This window comes from Boleophthalmus pectinirostris, unplaced genomic scaffold (genome assembly GCF_026225935.1).
Source record: "Boleophthalmus pectinirostris isolate CB_2022bp ecotype Guang Dong unplaced genomic scaffold, ASM2622593v1 HiC_scaffold_22, whole genome shotgun sequence".
NCBI lineage: Eukaryota > Metazoa > Chordata > Actinopteri > Gobiiformes > Gobiidae > Boleophthalmus > Boleophthalmus pectinirostris.
The window spans coordinates 25,413,889-25,440,439 of record NW_026571190.1 but is presented as its reverse complement, the minus strand read 5'-3'; the positions used below and the strand labels follow the sequence as shown (position 1 = coordinate 25,440,439).

At 38.4% G+C, this 26,551-nt stretch overlaps 1 protein-coding gene across 2 annotated transcripts in view; it reads right to left on the bottom strand.

Annotated features, from left to right (window-relative positions):
- ntn1a (netrin 1a) overlaps positions 1-26,551 on the bottom strand; it is a 58,674-nt gene that overhangs the window by 9,708 nt on the left and 22,415 nt on the right. Inside the window, exons 3-5 of one of the 2 annotated variants that reach the window (XM_055157734.1) lie at positions 19,264-19,452; positions 6,982-7,131; positions 6,149-6,202 (exon numbers count right to left, since the gene is read on the bottom strand). In XM_055157734.1, coding sequence (XP_055013709.1) covers positions 6,149-6,202; positions 6,982-7,131; positions 19,264-19,452 — 393 coding nt within the window. The remainder of the gene's footprint in view (positions 1-6,148; positions 6,203-6,981; positions 7,132-19,263; positions 19,453-26,551) is intronic. The other variant, XM_055157735.1, reaches the window with a different exon arrangement.

Below are 26,551 nucleotides of genomic sequence, written 5' to 3'. Positions count from 1 at the left end.
TACTTGTCTTTGATAGCCATTCGTTCCCCATTAGTGTACCCCAGAGACACCCCCAGACCCCTATTTAAGGCCTGGCTGTCCCCTGTAGGGAGGACAAATGTCCTCTTTGTGAGTGCACTACAAGCAGGGGAAGTGGGAGCCGTCCTGCAGTGTGGGGCTGAGATGTGCTGTGAGTAGATGTAGTTACTCCACTGCTTTGTGCGCACTCTTTCACTGCACTCAGAGCCACGTAACTGAGTGCTGCACCTTTGGCCCCACTATCAAAGTGCTCTGCAGCCATTTCAGCTAATCGCCCTCATTTGAGAGCACTGTACTGTGTAGTATTGTGGCCTGAAACTGCTGTTGTGCTGCTTTTACATAGTTTTGGTACTACTCTGTTATGATCAGATAATGCTCACTTTTAACCTGTTACTTGCATGTCATAAACTGGGACTAATGATTTTTTTATTTATTTTTTTTACCAAAGTCACTCATGGTCTCCACAGAGCCAGCTCCATATCAGCAGCATGGTCAAACAAAGCTGTGCCCAGGAGGAGGCCTTTCTCCCCCAGCAGAGCGATTTAGAGGCAAATTGTAGCAAATAAAGCATGTAATGAGATTATGGAGCCCTGCTCTGCTCACACCACAGTGAGTTTGGATCAGCCCTGGAACAAGCACAACAGAGGGCAACAATAAGACCCTTGTGTTAAAGATGTGCAATGACACAAGTTTAAAAGACAATGTTATTTTTATGTAGGATATTTATTGATTAATGGATGGATTCTAGTTCAATTGTTCAGATAACTAATTTGTACTTTTGGGGTGATAATGTGCAATACATTTTTAGTACTTGTTTTTTGTATCAAGACTGGGCACAGTTCGTAGGTGCATCTAACAGGACTTCCAAGTACTGATGAATTGGATGAGAAATGTGTATTGTATCACATCTTTTCAGCTCTGTTTTCTTGATAAGTGCCACTATTGGATTTATGTTGTATTTGAATGTGGAGTGACTGTGCTGTCTATTCTCTGTTGTCCTGTGTTTTTGTGTCTTAAAGGAGGCAATAAAGTCTAATCTAATCCAATATTCAGCTCAGCAGGCATCACATTAAACTGTGTTTCATAAAGCTATCATTGCTTTTCTCAGCTACATGGAACATTAGTCATTGTCCACAAAGTGGGCTATTAAGACTCCCAAAAGAGTGAAAAATGACTTTGAAACTCAAATACCAAGACCATCCAGGAAGCACATAAATGCACCATAACTCCCCCAGGACTACAGACAATATTGCCAGTTCAAAAAGTGTGAGGCAAGATTCATGACCAAATATCACTCTGGCTTCGTCACCCATCCTGATGACTTCCAGAAACACAGTCACCAGGAGTAAGAACATTAGAGTGGACATTCCAATGGTAACCTACAGTCACTGACATCCTGCTTCAGCGGTCATGTTTGGAATGGAAATTTAACTGCAATTTTAAAATTGCTCATCATTATCAGTGGACTTGTCAAAAATGTATCTTTTCATTTCATAAACATGCAGTAACTCGGCATAAAATAGTGCTCACTGCAGTCTTAAGAAGATTACTGGGCAAAATGGCAAAAAACATGTTTTTCCCCTCATATTGCTCAGTCTCTTTCAAATTAGATGAAAAAAAAAAAGTCTTGATTTAATTAAAATACTGTTGATTGCTTAGCATATAAGTAACTTTTTAAAAAATGAAATACTTAGTCAAGTAAAGTTAGCTGTTGTGAGATCATTTGCTCCAGTTTCCTGGACATGCAGCTCCAAACTCCACTCTAGTGCTCTCTCTCTTCACTCCCTCTTCCTCCTCCTCATCATCAGTTGTCCTTGGCGGCCATGTGGGGTCAGCAGCGGTTAATCTGCTCCACATTGCGGCGCGTTGCAGACGTCTCCTTCTGAACCTGGAGGAGTGGTCTCCTCACACCATCCGTGACCCACAGGCACAATGTGTGTTTTGTCTGGGCCTCGCCAGCCGCACTATTCTCCATGCATTCCAGCCCTCCGTGTGGTCGCTGACACACACAAATTAATATCGACTCCATTATGCCCTCACACTTTGGGTCTCACTCCCCCCAACTGCAGAAAACATCACTCTCAAAGATCAAGTGAGGCACATCCAAGCACCTGCCTCTGCGAGTTCTCACGTCACATCAGCTTGGCCACTTCAGGCTGATTTAATCACATTATAAATCATTTATTTCAATATGTACCTTCTGCTTAAATACACTTGGACTTAGACAAACTTTATTGACCCACAAGGGAAATTACTTGGACGCTGTAGCTCACATTTGACTCTGTGCAAGTCAATGAAAAGATGAAAAGGTAGTTTTGATTTGACATAAAGTTATCTATTACTTATTTGTTAAGCAGTTGTGTGGACTATGTGTGGATGTAATCCTGTATTGTTCACTGTGGGAGTTGAGCTGTACAATTGTGGAATTGTGAAAGATACTTAATATACATCTTAATATGCATCTTTTGTGGATTATTGCAACAACTTTCTTGTGTAATTAGCTAATGCTGGCTTATCAACACCTCCATGGCAGTCCTCTAACACAACACTGCAAAAGGGAAATAAACAAGCACAGAGGCAGCTGCAGTTTACAGCCACTGGGCTCATTAATAACATGACTCCAACAGCATCTTTAAGTGTGCTAAAAACACGGTTTGATGCACATCTGTTTGCACTCATATCTGGTGAAATCATGGTTGTTGACATTTCAGCTGGAGCAGAGCCTCATGAGAAGCTGTGAGGATAATGTATGCATCGTCTGTGTGGTCCGACGGGACTATGCTCGGCTCAGGATTCTGACATGACCAGAGCAACATGTCCATCAAAGCCTGCGCTTGTGCAATCTGCCTGATTTCTACTCTCTCACTTTAGAGGAACCATGACTTTATACACACGAGAAGGACGATTCTAAACCCCAGGCTGATTAGATTATGTTTAGTTACACTACAGTGTATATGTTTTTTAAAAGGATATTATCACAGAAAAGTGCATCATAGTCCAAATATGCACCAAATTACAAACCCAGAATAATCTAAACAGAAGATAGTTAAGACTCTGGCTGTAGCGCTCAATAAAACCTAAAAAAAATATTCAATTGGTATACCTTTTTTTATGGGCAAATAATACCTCTCCCCACACCTGACCAACTACAGAGTTCATCTAATTTAATCAGTAATACACGAAATAGTGGATCAGAAATAATAATAATAATATATTCTTTATTTGTTGATTTAGAAGCAACTCAGGACTATGTAAGACAAACTTTAAGAGTCATACTACAATCTCCAAACCTTACACACAATTCCGCAGGTGCAAATAAATGAGGAATAATCCAAGCTTACATGGTATCAGTAACTCTCCTGGAAAATCTGAATGAGGTGAAGGAAATTTCCTACAGCCTAAGAACAGACAGGCTCCTGACAAAGAGGCCCAGAGGAACAGCCAATCCCCAGCTCACCACCACCCACTGTGTTATGTGAAGACAAAGCGTGAAACGGAGGGAGACCAAGGAGGTGGAGAGGGGAAAAACTATATTCAAAGAGAAGAAGGAAAGTGGTGGAGGAGGGTTACGGGCCGGCTGTATCCTGACAGTTTTGTCCAGGGAGTATTCAGGAGCGAGGAGGGCCAAACAACAGCTGTGCTCTGAGGCTGTGCGGAGTATACAGCGATCTCACATGGAGGAATTATAGGGTTTCAGCTTTAGGAAATGTTTAGATTTATTCACATTGCATCTCTAAAAAGTTGGCGCAGTGGCAATGATGAACTACAGTTGTGAGAAAATTACACTACCAGTCAAAAGTTTGGATTCACCCTCTCATTCAATGTTTTGTACTATATGTTTTCTACTTTTGATACTTCTACATTTCCTGTGCATACAGATATAAGACATCAATTATATGAAGCAGTATATATGGAATTATGTAGCAAAGAAAAAAAAGTTAAAGGTGTATTGTGTCACTTTTCTGGTGGAGGGCCTGTCAAATGCTCTTCTCCACAGAAATGCTATTGCTTTGTCTGGAATGTTTCACAGTGTGGTATTAAACATTTCTATCATCATGGAGACCAAACCAGGCCAAGTTACAAGTTAGATCCATGGAGAGGTGACTCTGTTCATAGTCAGAATGCCTGTTTTTAGGTATTTTGAACAGTAAAACCAGCTGTAATTGAATAAATATAAGGTAGAGCTATTTAATATCAGATTGTGGAACATTCCAGGCAGAGTGATGACATTTGCATAGAAACAAGCAGGTGACGGACCCTTCACCAGCACCTTTAAATAACTCTACTAAGTTTTAAAAAATATTTTATAAGTTTATGAGTTATTTAACTTTTTTCCTTTACCAAATAATTCCATATATCTTGCTTCATATATTAGATGTCTTCTTTAGACTGCAAAAACTAAAATCTAGTCAAGTTAAGATGACTTGAATTAACAAAGTTTGACCATGATTTGAGTAAATTTCACCCAGCAAGTAAAATGATCTGCCAGTGGAACAAGACTTTTTCTACTTAAAATACATCTTGCTTCACTTAAAATAAGAAAAACAACATATTTATTTATTTATTTATTTTTAAACAAACAAACAAAATTGAATGTTGCTAATGTTGAATTAAGAAAAACACACTTACTCCATTGGTAGATCATTTTACTTACTTGGTAGATAATTTTACTTGTCAAGTTTAATCGACTCAAATAAAATAAAATGTTCTTGATTTAAGTCATTTTAACTTACCTAGATATGGATATTTGCAGTGTATGTATAAAAAATGTTGAAAGGAGTAAGAAAAAAGAAACAAACAGTGAATGAGAGGGTGTGTCCAAACTTTTGACAGACCGTGTTGGTTTAAATTTTGACTGGTTGTGTATTTCTAGACTTATCATAAAACTAGTATTGAAACTACATACTCATTTGAACAGGTATCAGTAATGAAAAAAAAAAAAAGCATTAAAAGGACACATTTGGAACTGATGGAGGACTGATTGGTCTGGATCTATATTTGAAGAATTTATTAACACCATGTAGTAATGTAAAAAATAAAATAAAATAAAAAAACAACAACAACAACATGCTTTTACTTAAGTTTCTTTTGGGGCTAAAACTTTAAAGGTACACTATGTAACTTTTTGGTTGGGGGTCTGTCACCTGCTGTTTCTATGGATATGTCACTCCTTTGCCTGTAATGTTCCACAGTATAACATTAAACAGTTTTACCTTACATTTATTCAATAACAGGTGGTTTTAGAACGCAAAAATACCTAGAAAAAAGGCATTCTGACTGTGAGTGGGCTTGCCTCTCCACAGATCTGACCTGTAACTTGGCCTGCTTTGGTTTCCATGATGACAGAATGGTTTAATAAAGCATTTGACGGCCCCTCCACCAGAAAAGTTATACAATGCACCTTTAAAGAAATGCCTATATGTGATGAAAATGACATAGTGAATGGGATATTGAAATCTGTCTTGAATATTAAATCTTTTCCTTATATCAAAACTGAGTTGGAAATGTTTGTATCATGACAACACTACTACAGTTTTGGAGTCTCCATGTTTTTTCCATTGAACGATCGTTTTAAAGACTCTGCTCGGTCTGAAAGAATACAAATGTATACTGAAGCTTGCTGTGAGTAAGCCCTATTTCGTTAAAACCCTAATGGCCCAACACCAGAGCCAAGCGATACACTATTTGCATACTTACAGCATAAATCATTTGGCAAAAAGAATAAGTTCATTATACAGGATCCTATTGCAACGGGACCTGTAGGAAGCCCTGCCAGTCCAAACAAACTGCCTGGGCCCCTGCGATCCACACCCCACTGAGCTGCACTTAGCCTGATTAATGGTGAATGTGTAAGAGATTAAAGCGGCCACATCCCAGCTCTGCAGCTAATACACTTAATATTCATGAGTCCCTAATAAGGCTGGGGAAAGTCAACAGGGATCCAATTTATCTTTTTTTTTTTTTTTTACATGCATGGAAAACATTTGCGTGTAAAGGCTGCCAGAATCAAAAACACAGCTCGTTCTTTGGGTATTTCCTACTTGGCCAGATGATTTGGGGAGGGTGATATTTTGTAACATGAACACAAAACAATATACAATCTATAAATGATGTTGGAGAGCGGACTCACCAGATGGTTCCTCCGGGCTGATGGAAGCCGTAGTTGGGGGTGCAATTGGAATTTCTGCTCAAAGGGGAAAAAAACAAAGACACGTTAAATATAGTTTGATTTTTATGTGAGATGTGTTAGATCATTTATGTGAATGAGGTTTTTACAGACAAGCGTTCAGTGTGAAATCATTTTACAATTCATTCATGTAAAATTTTGTGATCAACACTGTTAACACTTTGATTCTTTCTGCTGTTTTTTTAATTTCTTGTGAGATGCTAAAAAGAGGCAGAAATACCAATATAAATGCTTTATATTGTGGTGTCTGGGAAAAGTTATCAGACATATTCAGAGTTTGGAAAAACACCAGAGTGGAAGCAGGTACTCTATGTTGGGGGTGACTGTGCAGAAAAGTTGTGCAAGAAAAGAAAAATCAATTTAATTTTCTTTTTTCTTTTTATCAGGGTTTGATCATTTAAAAACAACAACGAAAAGCTGTGTTCCAACTGCCATCCTGTGTTTGAATGATCACGACATCAACATGTGACTGCAGGTTTGCAAATGCTATAGAAGAATTTTAGAGAATTATGTATATAATTTTGAACAGACTACACATGGGTATCTGTCAGGTTTGTGATTTATTAGACTGATTCATCACTAAGCCTTGTGGCCTGGTGTACTCTGGGATTTTGTGGCTACACCAGTGTAACCTGCTCGTTTTTAATTATATTTATTTTGAAACTGAGACATTTTCACTGGTCAGAAGAGCCACAGATGGACACTAAATGCTTGTCTGTAGAAAGGAGGAGTATGTTGATGATTAGACGATAAACAGTAAAGACTAGTGCACATACTTATGCAGGGGGCAATGGGCGAGCGGCTCTGCTGGTAGCCTTTAGCACAGCGGTTGCACGTGATACCAGTGACGCCGTCTTTACAAGGACACTGGCCTGTGGTTTGGTTACACGTTTTGCCAGCAGCACCCACGGGATGGCAATCACACGCTGTAAGGGGACAGAGGCAGAAAGAGAGGCCGTGAGAGTCACACACTAGACACTACATGTGACAAATACTAGTCTACTCAGTGTGCAGGAGTACACAGAAGCTGAGAGAGAGAGAGGTGCAGTGTGTACGGACAGAGTAACATCTACGAGCACAACATCTCATTTGTCAGATCTGTTTGTGATTTCGCTGTACTAACGCTGCAGTAGAAGTGTTCTCTCATGCTGTAGTTAGGGAAATCCAAATCTCTCAATACAATATTTTCATGATACGTATCTCACGGTATTTTGTGGAGGCTAATATTGCATATATGCGACTTTACTGTCATAATCCAAATAATTAAGGTTTGAAAATTCTTAATAACAGTTTTATTGGACTGAAACAGCGCAAATAATCATGGTCTGTGTAGTTCTGTCTGTGTTTTTTAGCTGATGCTACACCATAAGAATTAATTTAAACAAAGAAAATTGTATTTGATATACTGTGATGGCTCACATTTTTATTCTGAGACTTTTGACGATAAGATATGACGATATTTTTGTTACTGTTACATCCCTAGTTGTAATGTTCCAGTGTTAAAATGGTATTGTTATTTGTATTGTTAAAGTCTGTCACTGTCCAGACTGGAAAGCAGGTCCCATGCAACTGAACCAGGGACCATCTTTATGTGCTGTCAAATGTTTTATTTTGTTTTGCTTTAGTATTCAGTATTTATCTTAAGTTTCAGCACTCGACACCTCATAAAATTGCACAAACTGTAAGCAGCACATTTTCGAAGAGTTAATTTTTACACAATACATTTGCTCTTCTGCATCTCCGAGACAGTCCCCCCCACACACTGTTCATATTATTCATTTGTTTACACTACTGATCAACAGATTATCACTTATAATTTCTGTTGCTGATTAACACGGCTCAGATCCACACCAGCATCTTACCTAGTGTAAAATATGACTCCAAACTTCTCGTAGACTAGTAATTGGTTTGTGGAGCCGCAGTTGTCTACATGTTTACCAAGTGATTCAACAGTGAAGAATAATCCTAATTGGCTGTTTCTGATTATTGCGAGGCTTTGAATGTGAGCCCCAAATGTCTGTCACACTTCCTCCCAAACTGGGGGGTCTATCCACCACATATGCTTAAGGAATGCAATCACTTTACAGTTTTTCACCCCGATACCAGCTCCTCATTTATTTCACAGCCAAAATCCAGTCATGCTAAAATCCTTCATGAATAATAAATATCCTTTTCTTCTTCTTGATATTTCAGTCTATTTTTGGACTTGTAAAATGTTGCTTGAGTTGTGAGTGTTTTGGACTGTAACTGCCAGCTCCACAGTCCTCCTGATGTTGACCAGAAGAGTGTCTGTAATCACTCTCTAAATGCACACGCGAAGCGAAGCCAAAGAGTAAAGTCACAGCTTGGCACGGGCCTGTCACTTCTCGTGTTAGATAAATCGAAACAGATGATTGTTTTCAGAGCTCTTCCACAGGTTCTGCATCTTGTCACTTGTCACTGTTAAATGCCTCGGTGCTTCTTTACGTGTGGGAAAAAAGCAGAAAATAGTGATCTTTTAAATGTCCTATATTACTCAGATTTGATTCCTGTGAGCTCATGTTAGAATGTTGTTACCTCATCAAAAATATACGAAGTTGTGTTTTGTTTCATTCACACATGTTTGACTAATCCTTTATTATTAGTCTGTCTCTATCACAAAAGCTCAAAATGCTAAGTTCCACCTTGTGATGTCATTTCCACCAGTGATGGATTTTTTAAGTGGGGGTACGCAATTCGTGACGTCATCGATGTGATGCGGAATCATGTTATTATCATTAACGGCATTCATAATCATCTACAGAACATAAATCATAGGTTACAACACATGCACCCAGGACTAAACCAGGACTAATCTTGGACTTGAGTGAGAGAGAGCTCCGAGCTCGTACAGCAGGTTGTTCACAAAGCACGATCGGGCGGCAGCTGCACTTATCCCCATGGGGTGTGGAGCTCTGTGCCTTTTCTTTCTCTTGCGGTCACCCGGCAGTCTACTCAGGTGCATCTCCAGGCCCGTCCTGACACTTAGTCCTGGTTCAGTTCTGGTTTAGACCTGGTTTAGTCCTGTTTTTGTCCTGGTTCAGTCCTGGTTTAGTCCTGGTTTAGACTTGTTTTAGTCCTGGTTCAGTCGGGTAACCCTATGGCGTACCCCTGCGTACCACGCCCACTACACCCCTGTATGTAGTGGTTGTTTTCAAGTTAACAGCTCCCTTTCCCTTTTGTTCGGTAGAAATTGGTAATTCCAGAGCTGAAACTATCCAAATGATTCTAGTGAAGGTGTATGGATTTTAAAAACACAGTGGAGTGTTTTCAGTTTGAGAGAAGAACCTAAATATGCAGGGTTTGGTTGTTAAACATGTGTGAATGAAGCAAAACACAACTCCAGGTGTGTTTGTGATGAGAAAACAACATTAAATTGCATAATATGGGCCCTTTAAAGCTGCACTATGTAACTTGTCTCTTGTTATTGTTTTGTCTGGAATGTTCCAATGTCTGGCATTAACCATATCTGTCTTCATGAAAATAATGTAATGACGCCAGTATGCCAAGCTACAGCCAGGTCAGATCTGTGGAATGCAAGTTTTTCAAGGTATTTTTGAGCAATAAAACACTTAGCACAATCTGACTAATTTTTTATGGTGAACTGAAGATCTGGGACACTGTTCAAGGTGTGCCCTTCCTCAGTTGGTTTGGCCCACTGTTTCTTGAGTGTGAGCTGAGTTTCTTGAGTTGACAGTTCTTGACTTTTTAAACACACACAGCACTCCAAAAGCAGAATTTTCAATGTACAAAAAAGAGTTAAAGGGACAGTCTGCAATTTTGGATATAGGACCTCATGTTCTAGTGAGCCAGAGTGGTGGAGACGTGTGGAGACACTTTTTTAAATATTCCATCCAGTCCTTGTATTTGCAGAGGTCGCTCCTGCTAGGCTAGTCCATGTCAATGGCCATAGCTAGCCTGCCTGTCTCACCCACTCCACAAAACACCCGAAGCAAATCTATCATAACGCCAGACTGTCGATATAAATGTCTGTGTTGATAGAATAATGTTTGAAAACTAACCTTGCATCGCATGAATCGTCACATGTTGAGGAACTATTTTCTCAGCAGCATCAGAATTTTACTTTGCCAGTAAAGACAGGTGCTGGTGATATCAGTCCACCGCTGCCAAGCTTTCTATCAGGAAGCACAACTCACTGCTGCTGCTCAGACATAAATCCTTCAAATGCAAGATTGGTTTTACTTCTAAAATTATTCTATCGACACAGATATTCACATCTAGCCTGATTCATCAGCCGGTTTTACGGTTTGACTCCGCAGCATTAGAATTTGTTCGCTCAACGGTAGGCAAATACTTTTTTATTTAACCAATCGCTGCTATTTGGTCGTGATGTATGTAATGCGCCGCTAACAGGGCTTACTGGTATATTCAGCTTTTCCCAAATCCTGTAGGAAGAAGGGCAATAACGTCTTTCCCCTCGATAAAATTCACCAAACTTTCTCTTTGTTCCAGCTTTAAATCCTGGATCTCAGGAATCATTACCAACACAGAATGTCTGGCTCTTCACTGATTTGCTGGTGCCCAAACTCACACTTCCAGGGTTTTTGCGAACCGTCTACCGTCTAGTGTATTCCGATTCCTGACCTCGTCGTTGGAGAGAAATGAAATTGAGTGGAAGCACTAGGTGGCGCCAGCCTGGCTACATCACATCGGCAGTCTAGCGTAATAATAGATTTGCCTCGGGTGTTTTGTGGAGTAGGTAAGACCGGCTAACTATGGCCATTGACATGCACTAGCCTAGCACCAGCGACCTCTGCAAATACAAGGACTGGATGAAATATTTTAATATAGTGTCTCTACAAGTTTCCAACACTCTGGCTAACTAGGAAATGAGGTCCTATGTCCAAAATTCCAGGCTCTCCCTTTAAACTGTTGTAATTTGTAGCAGTAAAAGTAATTGGTACAACATTATAATGTATACGCTTGTACTAGTATATGGTTTATGATTATGCTTCATTAGGTAAATTGTACTGTCTCTTACATGTGCATTCTTTGTCTTACTGGCTGTCTCACTACACTACTGAACCTGCTGAAGCTTTCTTTTTGTCCACCGGCTTCTTGCCATGTCTATTGCAATCCTCTCCTTTTATCTCTATGGCCCTCTTCCTCCACCGGGCTTCTGTTACGGCTCTTATCTCCGCTGTAAGTGTGTCTAAGTGTGAACTTGATAAAACCCTCCTTATCAGTCTAAAAGCCCCCTTAGAGCCTGTTTACCTATTAGTCTCCTTATCAGAGCAATCTGTCACTGCTTTCATTGCCTCCCCGAGTAGGAGGACCACTCGGCACACAGGCAGACTAAACACCATGGAGATCAGAGTGGCACGTCCTGCAGCCTGTAAATCTACCACTGCGTCAGGACGTTTTCAGGTGATAAAGGTCAAAAGGCACAAGTGAAGGAGCTTCAGAGAACTGGGGTTACATTTTTAAAGAGCATCTGCTACAAAACTATAGGTGCAGAGCTCTGGGTATGCCAGTAAATCAGAGAGCACATGGTGGACAGGTGGGACGCACTTAATACACATTTGGCAACAATAAAGATGTGAAGAAATATGTGACTGTAACCAGGCGCCACCGGACAAGATCAAGGACCTGGGTAGAAAAACAGTATTCACTTTAGAAGATTAGGTATTCAACAAAAAGCTGTTCCTTTTGCTACTATATTTCTGCTCCTTTAAAGGGCCCATATTACGCTATGTTATATTGTTGTTGAGTTTTATTTTGCTCCATTTACACATGTTGAACTCACAAACCCTGCATACACTCCACTCCACCTTGTGATGTCATGTGGTAATACAGGAAGTGCTCCACTGTGTTTTTAAACTCCATACACCTTCACTTGGATGATTTTAGATCTTGAAGTGATAATGTCAACTGAACAAAAGGTAAAAGTTAGCTGTTATCTTCAACTCTATCGCTTCATGACATCACAAGGTGGAACAGAGCATTCTGAGCTTTGCACATGTAGACATACTACTAGATGTGTGACGATATCCAAATCTCTCGGTACGATATTATCAGGATATGCAGCTCATGGTACAATATTTATTGCGATACTGATTTGATAGGAAACTTTTTTTCTTTTAAAATACCGTGACAAGATTTTGGTGTGAATTATTTCCATGATAATCCCAAGAATTCAAGTAAAAAACTCTCTTCGTGTTGTTTGCACTGAAATGAATCATGGGATATGTAGTTTCCGATGTTTATAAGATGTTGCTACTTTAAAACCATGCATTTAAGCAAAGGAGTTTGTAATTCGAAATATTGTGACACCCTATGATATTTTTGTGAGACTTTGGACGATACGATATCACGATATTTAGGTTATTGTTACACCCCTACATAGTGCTAATAAAGGTTTACTCAAACATGTGCGAATGAAACTAACATCATTACAACATCATTAAGGTAACATCATTAAGGTGGAACATTTTGAGCTTTGGAGATGTAGACAGACTAATAATAAAGGACTCAAATGTGTGAATGAAACATAACACAACTCCAGGTCTGTTTTTGAGGAGGTAACAACATTCTAACATGGCTTAAAGCTCACAAGAGTCAATTATGTATAATATAAGACCTTTAAAAATGTGATATCTTTTTAGCCCAATTTAGACCAACAAAAGAGAGAATCTGAGGGTCATAGAGAAACACTTTTACATGTTAGTGTAAAAAAATACATGGGAGAAGTGATTGGAGTGTCCACTTCAGCTTTAAGTGGTAGTGCTGATGGCTAGTTTAGACGAATAAGAAGCTAGCAATAAATTAAGCCGCTTTCCTCAGTCTGCAAGCCTTAGTCACCAGTATTTCAACAAATTGAGCGCAAATGGTGAATGAGCTGTGATTTATTGCGAGGGTGGGGACTTTTTTTCTTAGTCAGGCAGTTACAGTCACAGATGGAGGGTGAGACTGCACAATGTGAGGCAGCAGCCAACGGTTTACCATAAAGACGCTGCTTGAAGTCTTTACTCTGCCGACTTTTGATACGAGTTATTTGTTGGGACTCGGGACTTAAGCCGAGCTGTTGTTTCCAAATTGAAGTTTTAGTGAAAATATGTTTCTCAGTAAGTCCTTTAAAGGCACTGTACATGATTTTTCTATCTTAAAAACATGAAAAGAAGAGTTTGTTAATTTAAAATGATTGGTAGTGGTTTAAATACAAATAAACCATACTAGTATCTGTACTGGAGTAAGATGAATTTTGCTCAAAGTCATGAGACAAACAAGGTACAAGGCCTTTAAAGGGCTCATATTAAGCTATTTTCTATGTTGTTTCCGCATCACAAACATACCTGGAGTTGTCCTTTGTTTCATTCACACACGCTTAACACACAAACCCTGCATATTTAGTTCTTCTCTCAAACAGAAAACATTCAAAACACTTCCTAATTGTGATGTTATGTTAATACAGGAAGTGCTCCAAGTGTGCTTTTTAACTCCATACACCTTCACTAGAATAATTTGGATAATTTCAGCCCTAGAATTGCCGATCTGTACTGCACTAAAGGTACATGACATCACAAGGTGGAACAGAGCATTTTGAGCTTTTTAGACTAATTATAATGTGTTACTTAAACATGTATGAATGAAACAAAATACAACTCCAAGTATGTTTTTCATGAGGTAATAATAATATAACATGACTTAAAGCTCACAAGAATCCATTTTGTGTAATATAGGACCTTTAAATGATTAATTGATTTTTTTATCCACAATGTCTATAGTGTTATACAAATAAACCAGACTATTTTGATCTTAGTCTAAGCTGCTATATGTGCTCTGTTTCAGCATGTTCTCCATCATCTCTCTAACCTATGTCATTTTACAATAGCATTAACAAGGCCGATCCATCAGACAGAGGAACGGAGCCAACTTACTCAGGCTTGATTTGATTTATGTTCTGCACGTCTCTGCTGTGGATAAATCAAGAGCAGGTCCCCTTATTTCACATGGATGTTGTTGTCATTCAGTACTTGCTTCTCATACAAACAACATCACTCATCTGAAGTTCAGAAGGGCTACTCAAATCAGAAACAGTGAGGCGCACAGCCCATTAAAGCTGTCATACCGGAGTGACATTTGTTATCATCTCAGGCCACCCAGTGAGCTCCACTAAATCATTTTTTCACTTTCACCTTAGCCGTTCCTAAGTCTTTTTTCTATCAATTGAACTCTCTGTGTGTTCTTCGGCAGCCTTGGCTCAAGCTGTACAACAGTTAGTGAAACAAATGCGTGGTGTTTACAGTCAAACTCAATGAGGAGTGAAGTTATAAATGAGGATGTGACCGCTGGGCACTTGTCTGGTACTCGTAATGGCCTTCTATGGAAATGAGAGGCATTCAGGGTATGGTGGGACGCATAAAAGCAGCGCTCTCCAACTTGCTCTGGCTCATTCTCCCCCAAGTTGCACTGTAATAAAGTTCTTAATACATAATCTGAAGTTTTTAATTGTTGTCAAAAAGTATTTAAAGGTGCGCATTTTGGTTTGGTGTCTGTCACCTGCTTGTTTCTATGATTATGTCATTGCTCTTCCAGTATGACATTAAAAAAGCTCTAATTTGCATTTATGAAGTTACAGGTGGTTTCATAGCTCAAAAATATCTAGAAAAACAGAGCGGGGTTACCTCTCCACAGATCTGGCCTGTAACTTGGTCTGGTTTGGTCTTTATGAAGATAGAAAGTTTTAATACCATATTGTGAAATATTCCCAACAAACAAATAACATCTCCCTTAAGAAAAGCATTAGATGGACCAGAAAAGTGACACAGTACACCTTTAATTAACCAAGGCTGTTCCAAAAGTAAGTCACCCATACATTTTTTTCCATTACCTTTTTGAAAAAACTGTATGTATCTCTATGCGTTTGGTGAGAGTGAAGGTAATGATAAAATAATAATTCTACGGTGGTAACTTTACTTGAAGGATGTCAGAGTATTTAAACAGAAATATGCAGTCTCACGTGTGTCTGTGGGTGGTAACTGTTGGGTTTGTTAACACAAAGTGAGCATGTAATACAATGACACACGTCTCAGAGGTCGTCATCGGTAACTTTCCAAATATAGTCTGCGCAAATGTTTAAACTGGCAGGAGGAGGAGGTCATGCTTCGTATCATCTGTCAGCCCAAGCTAATTAGCACAGATCCTTTATTGTGAGCAGGGTTTGATGCAAAGGAATTGCTCAGGAAAAGTAAGCAGACAGTTTCTATTACACAGAGGCCAAAATGTCTGGCCAATGTCATAATTTCAATTGAGTGTATGAATATGTTGACAATTTTGATGAAATATGTTTATAGGGCTGTAGTCTGAAAGGCAACAGAAAAATGAATGAAAATAAATGTGTTAGTGAAGGAGGATGATTTCATTTACTGTACAATAATCTGGGAACGCTGACATAATGACGACTCCAGTGAGCTGCAGCTTTGCCAGGCTATAAACGCGTGTGTGCTCTGTGTTTTAGATCCAAATAGGCCAAACTTTGATCATATCCTGGTTAGTAGTCAAATGTCCCATCTTATTTCCAGTGGTTGGTGGTATTACTGAGCAGGGCACCTGCTCCTGCCAGGAAAAAGCTGCTTTCCTCATTAATTTTCATGGCTTTCCTCATTAATTGTAGGTGTTAGTTGTAGTAAATTTGTATATTTCTCAAGTGAGTTTCTATTTTTTTTTTAACATTTCTATTTCACAAAATTGTTACCATAACATCAAAAATTGCAATGTAAAAGTAAATCCTTACAGTTAGCCTTGCTTTAGGAAGAGATGTGGAGATGCTATTGCTTTGTCTGGGTTTCACAGTATGGCTTTAAACCTTTCTATCTTCATGGAGACCAAAACAGACCAAGTCACAGCTCAGATCTGTGAAGGTGCAACCTTGCTCACATATTTACATATGTATTTTTAGTTATAAACCTGTAATTCAGTGTAAAGTAGAGCTGTGTAATGTCATATTGTAGAATATTCCAAACAGAGCAATGACATATCTGTATAACAAGCAGGTGACAGACCCCCAACCAAAGTTACATAGTGCACCCTTAACTTGCTAAGTAATCTTATTTTTCTTTATGATTCTGTAAGATTAATATAGGAGATACATATTACTCCAGAACATCAGGTACTGACACTAATTTTATTTATGTACCTGAAGGATGTGTAATGTGTTACGGTCATCGAACCCTAATGTTATTTTCTGATTTGACAAATGAACTGGACACTGCAGGGCGCCGAGGAAACAAGCGTTAAAGCGACAAAGTGAGTGGTGAGAGATGTTGAAAGAATGAAGTGTTGGACACATGAGAGGAGATGTAAAACCAACATGGAGGAGGTGAAGGAGGCACAAAAGGACCTGGCCCCAGCAGCACAGGCAGCTCCAGATAGGGGTTAATGATACACAATGTCCCCTTGTGATGAATGTGTGTTTGCATTCCTGCCTGACACGGGAATGGACCCTAACCAAGGAAGGTGTTAGCTCCGGTCTAGAAACTTCACCAAAGAGGCGCAATAGAAAGGGGACGGGATACAAATGACAGATATGTGAAAATATATGTTTGAAATGAAATGGTGAGTTTGAAATGAGAAAACATATGGTTAGCCTAATAGCATAATGGCCTAAGTAATTTTTTTGGCCAAATTGTGACTAACTTTACTCTCCCACCACTGCTGCATCACCCTGCCTTACTGCTTATGTCCTCAGCCTCAGTCCTCAGAGCGCTTATTAGAATCTAAAATCACTGTCTGCACTAGTCATCTCTGTACAATAAATAAAAATAGGAAATACCAATGTGCTTGCTTAAAAATTATTTTTTTCTTTTTTTCCGAAAACCTTCAAATATGACTTAGGCAACTATGCTGTGAGACTAACGATATGTGAGTGATATTTGAGAAGAAAATGGTTAAATAACATGGCTACAGTGTACATACATATATTGGAAATGCACTATATGGTCCATAATAAGAAACTGGATCAATCAATCAATAAAATCAATATTATGAGTTCAGGCTTCGGATGAAGACTGAACTATTTTTGTGTTAAACTGAACTGATTCAAAGTCTGCATTGTTTATGTTCAGTAAAAGATAATAGTTATTAATCAATATGATTTGTTGATAAGTGACAAATACATTCATTCATTCATTTTTTGGGAATAAAAACACCTGCCACTGAACAAATTTTGGGCAAAGTAATAACACCTCAAGTCTCATAAAGTCCCATAATGCATCTTTAAAAAGTAAAAATTTAAAAGGTGGACTAAGAGAGTGTGAAGCTCAGGATATTAACAGTTACAGGAGCGATTTTGGAGGCAGACTTTACATTATGAATATGTTTTTTTTAAACTGACAACAGAAAACAAAAGAACAGAACAGAAACAGAGAACAGAATAATTTAAGAAATATTTTAAGACCAAAATGACGAGACTCACAGCAGCAGTTACAGAGAAAAGGGGCGACAAGATTCCAATGTATGTCAGTGGGAGCCAGAGTCAGTAGGAGCCGGAAGAACCACATGTAAACTTCCTATTTGGAGTGTGGCGCCTAATGCGTTAGCTTTGTCCATTTATATATATTACACAGTCTATGGTTTCTCCAGATATACAAATTGTACCTCCACATTTCCTCTACTTCTACTCTCTTTTCCTTGACCTCTATCATCTTATTTACTTAGATTTCACTAAGTGCACTGATCTAATCTTTCCTCAGCCTGTTGTGGAAGTGAACGCCCTTAAACGCATGAGGATCCGTGTCAGTGACGTGAAGGTGTCTGTGGACTTGTTTGCACTTGGCTCCAGCTTCTGTTTTCATTCCCTGCAGCTACAGAAAAGGCGAGAATCATATCCGCTCTCCCCCTCCCCAGGCGCTTCCTCCCCTCCTTTCTCTGACCCTTATTCGCCACGCTGAAGACTGCTGGTGGATTCATTCAGTGTCCCACAGCACACCTGCGTAAGGGCGTGTGCACAGCCCCCTCCCCCTCCACCCTCTCCTCTGACCTGCGCCTGGGGATCACTTCACACCTCCGTGGTGTTTATTTTTGTCATCCTTCAGCTCTTTCAGCTTCTGCCTTTGTCAAATCGCTCACTGTCAGAAGAACTGCCCCCTGCCACTGAACCCCCGCCCACATCATACCACTGTGACCTCCATACCCCAAATGCCTCTGCACTGACTGATGCAGACAAGGAATGAAGAGAATAACTTAAGTTTTTCTGTGAAACACACGTCAAATTTTAAATAAAAGAAATACATTTAAAGATTATTATGTGACATGTCTTGTGGAGAGTTTGCCACCAAATTTATCTCTATAATGACAAGCAGGTATTTTTGAGCAACAATGAAAAATAAATAAAAGCAAGATATATATGTTTTATGCCATACTATATGAAACGTTCCAGGAAATCTACTACTCTTTATTCTCTCACTAATATTGGTGCCTCTATGTGCACCATCTGTCATTGCTTGGCTGATTTGATAAATATAGCTTGGTTGTATTTTAGGCCTGTCATGATAACAAATTTTGAAGTACAATATATTGGTGAAGAAAATATAGATGACAAACGATAATACTAATTTATTCCACTGACACAATAACCCTAAGGACGGATTATCCCCAAAAAACTATTTTAAATGTACAATATTATAAGAAAAAAACAACTAAAAACATGACATACAATAAATAAATATGTGAATGAGACACTGCACTATGTAACTTTTTGTTTGGGGGTCCATCACCAGCTTGATTTTATGGATATGTCATTGCTCTGGTTCAACTGTTCCACAATATGATATTAAACAGCTCTAACTTACATTTATTCAATTACAGATGGTTTTAGAGCTCAAAAATGGCTAGAAATACCTAGGCATTTTAATTGTGAATGGGGTTGCCTCTCCACAGATCTGACCGTTAACTTTGTCTGTCTGGTACAGAGAAAAAGTAATCTTGTAAAACTGGTAAAACTATTGTACCCTGTTTCATATACTGAACCGTAAGTCGATATAGTAATTATGGTGACAGGCTTATATATGTTTGTGTTATACCTTTGCAGGCTTTCCGGTGGGAGATGGGCTTGGACAGATCTCTGTAGTATCCCTCTTTACAGTAGTGGCAGTGGCGCCCGGCCGTGTTGTGGCGACAGTTGAGGCAGACTCCTCCGCTCTTCCTCCCCGACAGTTTGTACAGCTCCATGTTGAATCGACATCTCCGCGCGTGCAGGTTACAGTTACACGCTGTGGAAGATTTATAAATGGCTGATTAATCAAATGAGATCAAGCAAATTCAAAACATATATGGAGTTGTATCAGATTAGTTTGGCAGAATTAGTTGGTCAATACTCTTATACTACTGATACTGTAGCATATGTTTATAAAAAAATATGTAATGTCAAAATTACAGCTGCAACAAATAACCAAATAATCAGTAGTAGTCATATTTTGATAATCATAATTGTTGTACAGACTCTAAAGCACATGCAAAACATTTTTACCCTTTTCAAATCAAAAGTTTTAATGTAAATAAAGAATAATCAATTTCTGATTTCAGCAAAAAAAAAAACACTTTATTTGTAATATTTTCATCGTAAGCCTTCAGTCACCATATTTTAAACTTTATTTGGTTGCTGATCTATTTTGAAAGCCTTATGTAAAATAGAAATATTGCTGATTATATTATAGAAATGTGCTTTGCGAATTATCCAATTTTTATTTATTATAATCTTTTTATTCAGTCCAAACCCCTAATGATTCCTGACGTTATAAAATATCATACACTGGTAATTTTATTTAGAGCATTCAACAATTTACTACCAAGTAATCTTCAAAGCTTGTTCAAAATGAGAAAGAGAACTCATAATTTTAGTGGGTATGGAAATTTCAAATTGCCCAATGTTCAAACTACTCGTAAAAGTTTGTGTGTGTCTATATGTGGTAGAAAACTTTGGAACAGTCTGGATACACATCTGAAGCAAATGGCAAAATATCCAGAAATTCAAGTTGTTCGATAAACATATTGGCACAGTATATAGAGGTTGAGTCTTAATATTAGAACAATACTGCCTTCTGTAGTGATGCTTTATGTTTGTTGTTTCTTTACCATTGCATTACTTGTATCTGTTGTCTGTTACCATTGTCTGTATCCTTAACATTACCATTGTTAGTATGATTATCTTATACTTCCAAGCTAGAACAGTGACTCTTTGTCTGCACTTGTAAGTACTTCATATGTCTTAATGCAAAATGTCTGAAAAATGCAAAAGAAAACTCATTGTTTTAGATTAGAGGAGCGGGGGTGGGATTAAATAAGTTTTTGATTCTTCACACTCTTTTTTGGGCAATTTTTTTTTGTTTTCACTTACGTTATATGTTCCATTGTATAAGAATGTAAATCTCTACTTGCCCAAAATAAATACATAAATAAAAAAAATTATTGTTTGACAAGTCAAGACTAAAATAAACGCAGCCCTCGGTGAAAAAAATTCCTGTACTTCGTTTAATTGAAAATGTCGGGAACATAAACAAAATCAAAGTAGGTGAACGTTATAGTGTACATTTTATTAATCCTCATTTTAAGCATAGTCTTAAAGGACTATATTGCACTATTTTTGACCTATGTTGAAATGTAACAAAAAAGGTAAAACATTTTAACATTATAACATGGTTTAAATTTCACAATAATCTATTTTGTGTAATATAGGACCTTAACGTGGACTTAGTTACATATAAAATAATGTTATCATTGCCTCGCTCAGTTGTCTCTCTTAGTCTTTCCTTATTTGGTCCATGTTCTGATCTGTATTAAGTATTCCTCATGTGAATCACCCGAGTATTAGGGTGTGGGACCTCTGGCTTGTTTACGCGTACATACAGTTGCCAGCGCTGACTTTTAATTAGCGGTTGATGTTTATTCATGGCGTTCTGGCATCAGCGAGAGGGGCACACGCTTAAGTTCATTAGGACCAACTTCCAAAACGCCAACTCTCCACCGGCTCCACCAGCACTAGAGACTCATAAATTATTCTCCTTCTCACAAGAGTTTACAGTGGATTTTTTAAGATCAACACGGTGTCTCTCTGGTCCATCTGCTCAACATCACCAAAACAGAAAAACTTTCCAGAAGATGAGTTTACTTCCCCCTGTCATAGTTTTGTGTTTTTGAATCTTCCAAACTGATCCATCAAACTCCTGCTCCAAGGGCCTCATTATATCTGTCCAGAGTGGCTTATCAGTACAAGTTTTCCCACATATCAGGGATTTTAATTAGCCACACAATTTAATCATACTGCTTATTTGTTTTTCAAATGCTTAGCTAAATATAGCATGCTTAAAAATCCCATGAGAACAAAGCTAGTGTCTCAGAAGTGCGTAATTTTGATACTTAGTTGTGTCACAATTTCACACAAAAAATATTCTTGGTTGATATTACAGTAGACACAATATTTATGATTTGTTTCTGTTTTTATCCCCATTTTCCCTTAGCCAGGCTGGCGCCACCTAGTGCCTCCGCTCAATTTCATTTCTCAGCGGCTATGTCAGGAATCGGAATACACTAGATGGTTTTGGTTTACAAGAAAACCCGGAAGTGTGAGTCTGGGCACCAGCCAATCAGCGAAGATTCATACATTCTGTGTTGGCAATGATTCCCGAGATCAAGGATTTAAAGCCGGAACTAAGAGAATGTTTGATGAATTTTATCAAGGGGAAAGACATTATTGCCCTTCTTCCTAAGGGAGTTGAGAAAAGCTTAATATACCCGTTAACCCCGTTAGCGGTGCATTACATACGTCATGACCAAATAGCAGTAATTGGTTAAATAAAAACCAAGTATGCTATTTTGTCAGTTTAACCAAGTGCCCACCTACCATCGAGCAAATAAATTCTAACACTGCGAGGTCAGATGGTTTCTGCGAAGTGAAACAGGCTGATGAATCAGGCTAATTTTCCCCCACCCTTGTGCTAAAATAAATAGTTAAGAGATCTAGCCAAATAAGATCTACAAAATTTGACTTAGGTTTAATGGATTTAAATTATCACCATGACACCAAAAGTAAAAAAAAAAAAAACAGTTGAAACTGGCTAAACAAAACCTGGAGCAGCATCACATAACATTACTAGAAATGTCTTTTGTTTTTCATAAGTGAAATATGGTTTTCCCCTAACAATCCAGCAGCTCTCGTTCTATTGAGTGACATGCATTTTCTGTGTTCAGATATCTGTGTCACCAGGCTGTCTGCTCGTGTGTGTGTGTGTGTGTCAGGGTCCGGTGGTTTCTGTGTTTTGTGTGTGTGTGCGCTCGGGGCCGCTCAGGTAAATCTATCAGTGAGCTGCCTGCAGGTCCCACCGTGGCCCCCCGTGCACCAGAGCCGACCTGTCCAAGGATCAGTGCACGCCCTCGGTCCCTTTTCACACTCTCACACCTTAGCCACGCCCACCTGCCCCGCGGCGTCTACTGCCTATTGTAAAGTGACAGCTACATTGTGTTTGTGGGTATCGTGCTTCATAAAAACTCTTCTTAGATAAAGGGAAAGATCCAAAGCACTTGTGTAAAAACATTGACACTGACTGGACATAACAGAAGTTAGGCCAAGGTAGATTTTGTGAAGGGACTTTCACAGTTTTTTCTTTCTTTATTAGACAGTTTAAACAGTGTGAAAGCGGGCAAAGAGCTGGGAGTAGCATTCAACAAATTATCAGGAATTGATCTCAAAGCACTGCACATCCAAGACAAAAATGTATTTACATTTATAAACTATTGATTGATTAACTGAAAACATATACATACATTAACATTGTAAAAAGGCTGGCTGTTATGTATCAAAACTTTACTTGAATTTAACTTGAAAACAAAACAATGGCTTAACATGAATTACTTCAGTTTATTTAACTTCTTTATTTAAATTTTTTTTTCATTTGAATAACAGCCTTTACAATGTATAGCAGTTCCAGCCCAGACCAAAACACCTCGCCACTGTTTCTATGGAAATGTGCATTAAATGGGAAAACAGTGCTGTAATTACCAGAACACATGCAAAGCTGTAGGGCAAGTCAGCATCTGGATTTTCTTTGTTTTACCATAAGTATACAAAGACTAACTACTGATGATATAATGTTATGATATAGAAACACTGAACTAAGACGGGAAAACATCTGTCTTTTTGCTTTGATAGTGAAGACGCTCTCAGAGTCTTAAGCTCTGATCTGTTTTCAATCAGGCTCAAGTCTGGATTAGTGAGGGCCCCAGGTGAGCCATAAAAACCAGTGTGAAGTGATACCTTTTAAACAAGTACAAGTGAATTAGTCAGATCAAACTAAAGCTCATTTAAAGTGCTCCAATAGCTCTTCTAATTGTTTGGACAGCCATTTACACCTCACAATCAAATTTATATTGTTTTAAAGGTCCTATATTAGACAAAATTCACTCTTGTGCTTTAAGTCACATTAGAATGTTGTTACCTCATAAAAAACATACTTGGAGTTGTGTCTTATTTCATTCACACATGTTTGAGTAATCCTTTTCTGTTCCACCTTGTTTAAAAACACAGTGGAGCACTTCCTGTCGTGCCACATGACATCACAAAATGGAACAGTGTGCTTTCTGTTTGAGAGATGGACTAAATATGCAGAATGTGTGAATGAAACAAAACACAATTCTGGATACGGTTTCGATGAGGATACTGCTTACAGATCAGAATTAATATGAGCCCTTTAATGATGATTTGTTGGTATTTCTTGCACGACCACATACAGATAGAGTCATTATAGTCAGCTTGTTTTGGAAAGTTGTCTAATTGGGTTGTCTTCAGTGATTCCTCACCTCTCTATCTCCTGACCTTGGAGCAGAATGGGCAGCGCTCCCTCGGCTAATTAGAGGTAGAAGTCAGACCACAGAGCTGGAGGTTAAGCTCATCCCACCAGCGATAAGAATGTGAAGTGAGTGATTTTTTGTTAGGGATGCACTGATCCAGCTTTTTCACTTCCAATACCGATTTTGATACTAGGACTTTAAGTATCTGGCCATGCACGATATCAGCCAACACCCAAGCAAAGACTAAAAAAAAGCATTTATTTCCTTTAAATTAAGACAAAGCTGATCCACATGTGTTTTGTAGCTTTTATTTATTGCTCGAGTGACTACGGAGAAGCTTTGTGTTAACAAAAAATTAAACATAAGACTTTTTGAACCGACGACAACTAGTAAATAATAATTTAAAAAACTATTATATATTATAAAACTATTATTATTTCAATTTAAATGCTCAACCAGGATATCGTCTGAACAGATATTTGGAAGCCAGTATCGGCTCAAGCAAATTTTTCAGTATCCAATACCAGTATTGGATCGATGCATACCTAATTTTAATCGTCTCCTGTTTGAAGACACACTTATAGTATGGTGCAACCTATACAAAAATGTTTCTGAGTTTCCTTTAAATTTAATTTAAGATATATCTCTTCCTATTACTATATCGGAGGGTTTTCAAAGATATCTGTACCAGTCAATTTTTAAAAGATTTGGCCAATATTTGGAACCAATATTTTTTCAAAGCTGCCCTTGTGCCCCTGTGTCTGTCCTAGTTTGTCCTCAGTGCATCAGATCTCTTTTTACACAGACCAGTTACAATGCAAACAGTGAGGTTAAAATGTGATTATATGTTCATCAAATCATGAAACAAATTTCTCTATATCCTAAGTAAATATGTTTTTGTTATTGTTTTTACAAAAGTTCATTTGACATTGTGGGCCTTACTATGGAATTTGGAATACTGGTATCAGCAAATACCACTTATTAATCACAATAGCAACACAAATTGCGGACATTGCATTTGTTTGAAAAAATCCACATTGGACCATCCCCTTAAATCACCGTTATATTATGTAGTAGTAAGTGTTGCCAAGCATAAGGCATCTTAAGAAAGTCAAGTGTTCTTTGTTAAGCTTTAATAAAATGTAGTCATATAGTGTGAAAGAATCTCTATTTAATTTAAAGCTCACCCAAAACAGGACTGAAAGTATACCACAGTAATCATAGCAGGGACCCCAAACATCCACGGCCTGGACCTCCACTCTAAAACAAACACTGGGAGGAATCCACACTTTCACAGTTTACTTTGAATCCTCACGGCGCCCACAAAAGTAATCAGATTAACTCCCTGAGAGAAAGTGAGAAAAGCCGCTTCATGGGTTTCCTTTATTTGAGCTTTGGGTGAGTACATCTGATATCTTGTTATAGTATGGGAGGTGCTCGCTTAGACACTACACAGCACAGGGCTGATCTAACTCCATATCTCTGTACACGGGGCTGACCTGCTACGTCACCCTGGCAACATATGTGCCAGCGTTTCACATGAATAGTTTTAGATTTGCAAAAACAACTTACTTTTTTACATTATAAACATTTTACGATGGGTAAAAATGTTTATGTTCATGAAAGTGAAACTGAAAGCCCTTTTTATTTAGTGTTTGAAAAGAGAAAATAAAACTGTACTGAACATCAAGATCAATCAAAATGAGCAAACGTTTCTACTGCAGCGCTGTCTGTGAAATGAAGCCTAGGGCCAAAAAACATAAAATATAAAACGTTATGTAAGAGCAGGACCATACGGCCATCAGGCATGTCATTAATGATCAAAAGAGTTTTTCGAATGAGAGAATCATTATCTGTCAGTGATAATGACTGTTGCTCCTGAAACACATGACGTCTTTCACTTTTTTCGATCACTGAAGGTTGTTGAAGAATATAAATATTTACACTTGCTCTTTGCTCCCCAGCAGACGTGTGTATGTGCATGTGTGTGTGTGTGCTGCCCTGATAATTCATGTGCTGTTTAATTGCATCCTGTTTCCATGGATACAGTTGATTGTTTTTATAAATGATTTTATAACGACACAATTACATTTTGTGTGCAGCAAAACTGGGGCTTTCCCCACAGTATTACAGTAACACAAAGGTTAATTAAAGTGTTTTGCTGTGTTTTTTTTCCATGTCAAGGATGTTTTCATTTCAATGTAATTTTTTTCCTTTACATTTTAACTTTAGAGGGTTTGAAGATGAATTTAGAATAAATTAATTCTTCGAATGTTTTCCATCAGTGCTTTCTTTCTCACCATCGTCAAAATGTAGGAGTTTGTATCCAGTCATTTAAGACAAAACTCGTGATAGTACATATTATAATATCACGATCAAAAACACAGATTCAAATGTTGGAGCTTTGGTTCACAGCAGGACGCTCATGTAGTGACCCTGCTTCATGTGGGGGCCATAAGACTTTCCCTTTCACTGGCCACACAGAGGCTTAACAACAAAGCGCGCCCTAATGGCCTCCAATTTCCCGCA